At 53.5% G+C, this 3,461-nt stretch overlaps 1 protein-coding gene across 1 annotated transcript; it reads left to right on the top strand.

Annotated features, from left to right (window-relative positions):
* The first annotated feature begins 458 nt into the window (after positions 1-458).
* Positions 459-3,245, top strand: GPR12 (G protein-coupled receptor 12). Its single transcript, XM_010951557.3, has one exon. The coding sequence runs from the start codon at positions 1,194-1,196 to the stop codon at positions 2,196-2,198; it is 1,005 nt and encodes a 334-aa protein (XP_010949859.2). The 5' UTR covers positions 459-1,193; the 3' UTR covers positions 2,199-3,245.
* The last annotated feature ends 216 nt before the right edge of the window (positions 3,246-3,461 follow it).

Here is a 3,461-nt window from a genome sequence, read left to right as displayed (position 1 = left end):
CCCGGTGGGATGCAGGGCGGCGGCAGAGAGGGTGACGGTGCAGTTCCGGGTGTCCGGGTCCTCGCTCCCAGAGGATGGTGGGGGGCTCTCCGCGCCCGCGTCCGCGCCTGTCCGCGCGACCCGCGCAGCAGAGCCCCGCGGGGCGCGCGCCGGCCTACCGGGGCTCCGGCGGCGGCGCGCGCAGGCGGGCGCGGGGCGGGGGCGCGCGCGGGAAGCGCGCGGCCGGGCGGCCGGGCTGGGAGAGCCGGGCGCGCGAGCCGAAGCCGCCGCTCACCTGCCGCCGCGGCTCACCTGGCGCGGAGCGCGCCCCCGTCCCCCCCCCCCCCGTCCCCACCCGCGGAGCCCCGAGCGCAGCCGCCGCCCCTCGCCCCGCGGGCCTGGCGCCGACATGCGACACGGGTAGCCCGCGCGCTTCGGGAGCAGCGGAGGAGCCCCCCGGCCTGGGCGCGCAAGGTGACCCCCTTGATGCCCCCGCCCCCGCGGGCTGCCTGTCCCGGCGCCACGTGTGTCCCCTCGCGTCCGCCGCGCGCCCCCGCCGCCAGGGCAGCGGCCGCGGTGCATGGACATCTGTGTGTCTGTCTGTGTCCACACCTCCATCGCGCGCGCACGCCTTTTGTGGCCCTGCCGCGACTGCCCCGTGCACACGGGGGAGGCCGGGACCCCTCTTTGTTCTGGCTGGGGTGTGAGTGTGTGCACGCGCGCCGGCTGGCTGGCCGGGTGGGAGTTCGAGGGAGGTGGGCGGTTTAAATATTCCACCGAGGATGGCAGCCCCCGGCTGGCGACCTGTCCCCGCGGCGGGGTCCCCCTGCGGCCGACCCGATGCCAGGCGGCTGCTCCTTGTCAGCCTGCGAGACGGATTTTCACGTGCGTGTCCCCAGCACTTCAGCAAACCGAGCGCCGCGGTTCCGGGTGTGCCTGCCCCGCTCACGCTCGCGTGCTCAAGTCCTGTGCTTTCCCCAACGCCAGACGGCGTTTTTTTGTTGGTGGTGGTGTGGGTTTTAAACCACGGAGACTTTGGCTTTTGTTTTATTTCATATCAGTTTGTGATTCACGAAGCTTGTGGCATTTGGTGGTAGCATCCGAGTGGGGGCTGGCTTTCTGTTTGTGTGTTTTTTGCATGATGTTGGATTGTCTCCCTGCTGTATCTAAACATTAAACAGCCTGTCTTTTCGTTGAAGAGGACAGGGGTTAAAATGAATGAAGACCTGAAGGGCAATGTAAGCGGGCTGCCTCGGGATTATTTAGATGCCCGTGCTGCGGAGAACGTCTCGGCTGCTGCCTCCTCCCAGGTTCCTGTTGTAGAGCCAGAGCCAGAGCTCGTGGTCAACCCCTGGGACATTGTCTTGTGTACCTCGGGTACGCTCATCTCCTGTGAGAATGCCATCGTGGTCCTTATCATCTTCCATAACCCCAGCCTGCGTGCACCCATGTTCCTGCTGATAGGCAGCCTGGCTCTTGCAGACCTGCTGGCCGGCATCGGACTGATCATCAATTTTGTTTTTGCCTACCTGCTTCAGTCAGAAGCCACCAAGCTGGTCACAATTGGACTCATTGTCGCCTCTTTCTCTGCCTCTGTCTGCAGCTTGCTGGCTATCACTGTGGACCGCTACCTCTCCCTGTATTACGCTCTGACCTACCACTCGGAGAGGACGGTCACATTTACCTATGTCATGCTGATCATGCTCTGGGGGACGTCCATCTGCCTGGGACTGCTGCCCATCCTGGGCTGGAACTGCCTCCGAGACGAGTCCACCTGCAGTGTGGTCAGACCCCTCACCAAGAACAACGCCGCCATCCTCTCCATCTCCTTCCTCTTCATGTTTGCACTCATGCTCCAGCTCTACATCCAGATCTGCAAGATTGTGATGAGGCACGCCCACCAGATCGCCCTGCAGCACCACTTCCTGGCCACCTCGCACTACGTGACCACCCGGAAGGGGGTATCGACCCTGGCCATCATCCTGGGGACCTTCGCTGCTTGCTGGATGCCTTTCACCCTCTATTCCTTGATAGCTGATTACACCTACCCCTCCATCTACACCTACGCCACCCTCCTGCCCGCCACCTACAATTCCATCATCAACCCTGTCATCTATGCTTTCCGAAACCAAGAGATCCAGAAAGCCCTCTGCCTCATTTGCTGCGGCTGCGTCCCGTCCAGCCTCTCCCAGAGAGCGCGGTCACCCAGCGACGTGTAGCAGCCCTCCACGCAGGGGAACACTGCGTTTACCAAGCACTCCCACTGCCTGGCCAAATGGTTGAGATGCTTTCCTTAAATCCTTTCTGCTGGATTCTCTTTGAGCCATAGGAGAGCTCAGCACTCATGAAGCATTCGTTTAGATGAGTTAAGTGATTGAAGTGAAAATAATGCTCTTAGTGTTTTCACTCTTAAAAAAAATGGTTGAGTTCTTCGCTCAATATTATTTTGTTTTGTTTGGTGGGTGGGCTTTTAAAAAAATATCTTTGGAGGTAGGGTTTTTGTTTTCTATTCTGTTGGGAGGATTGGTAGTGGGTGGGAAAGGAAGGGCTATGACATGTCCATGAAATTATAAAAAGTAAACTGGTCCCAGAGTTTACCGGACTTTAAAATAAAACTGAGTTATTGAGGAAAATGGAGAAGTTACTTTTTGCAGGCTTTGCTGTTTTAATGTCAAGGTAGATTTTCACTGCCATGTGTATCTACCAAAATGCAGTCACTCTCAAGCCAACAGAAATCGTTTACATGGTTATGTTTGGAAGGAACCTGATTTTAGTAACATGAACTCAGTAATAAGTTACCAACATTGAAACCGTGAACCCCCATTCTTATTCATTCTTTCCTTCCTTTCAGCAATTACTGTTTACCAGAGTTATTTTGGTATTTCTATGAATGTTGTAATTCTTTCTGCATGGTTGCCTGTGTTAGCTAGACCACTAGTTTCAAATGTTGCCGTGTAAATCCAGAATCAAATGTGAATCACTTTTTAATATAGTTTTTCAATATGTCCTTCTAAAATGAATTGTGAAATTTGTCTTGATTTACATATGAAGTAAGATTGATTAGGTACACCATGTAGTTTTTTAAACTACAGTCTCATTGTGTTCAGGAAACAAAAGAAAAAAAATGAATAATATTATTAAAAGTAGATTAAAATTATTTTAGTATATTCTGAAAAAATAAATCCATGGAAAGCTATCAGAAAATATGAAAAGCACCACCTTTCCTATCTCTCTCTATTTAAGACTATATTAATAGGTATTCTTGATTGAAGCAAACAGAATTAAATATTGTAGACAAGTATTTCTGTTCATACTGTCTGTGGTAGCAGTGCATTTGAAACAGGTGGTCTCCTATTTTCCTGATTCAGTTAGTGAACAACGTACCTGTCTGATTGTGATGTTTATCAGCTCTGTCCTGTAAGTTTACAGCCAGAATGACCACATGGCTGTTTGTGAAAAGTTAAATTTGAACTCTGATCTTT

This window comes from Camelus bactrianus, chromosome 14 (assembly GCF_048773025.1).
Source record: "Camelus bactrianus isolate YW-2024 breed Bactrian camel chromosome 14, ASM4877302v1, whole genome shotgun sequence".
NCBI lineage: Eukaryota > Metazoa > Chordata > Mammalia > Artiodactyla > Camelidae > Camelus > Camelus bactrianus.
The sequence above is the reverse complement of the archived record's forward strand: the minus strand, read 5'-3'. Positions and strand labels throughout refer to the sequence as shown.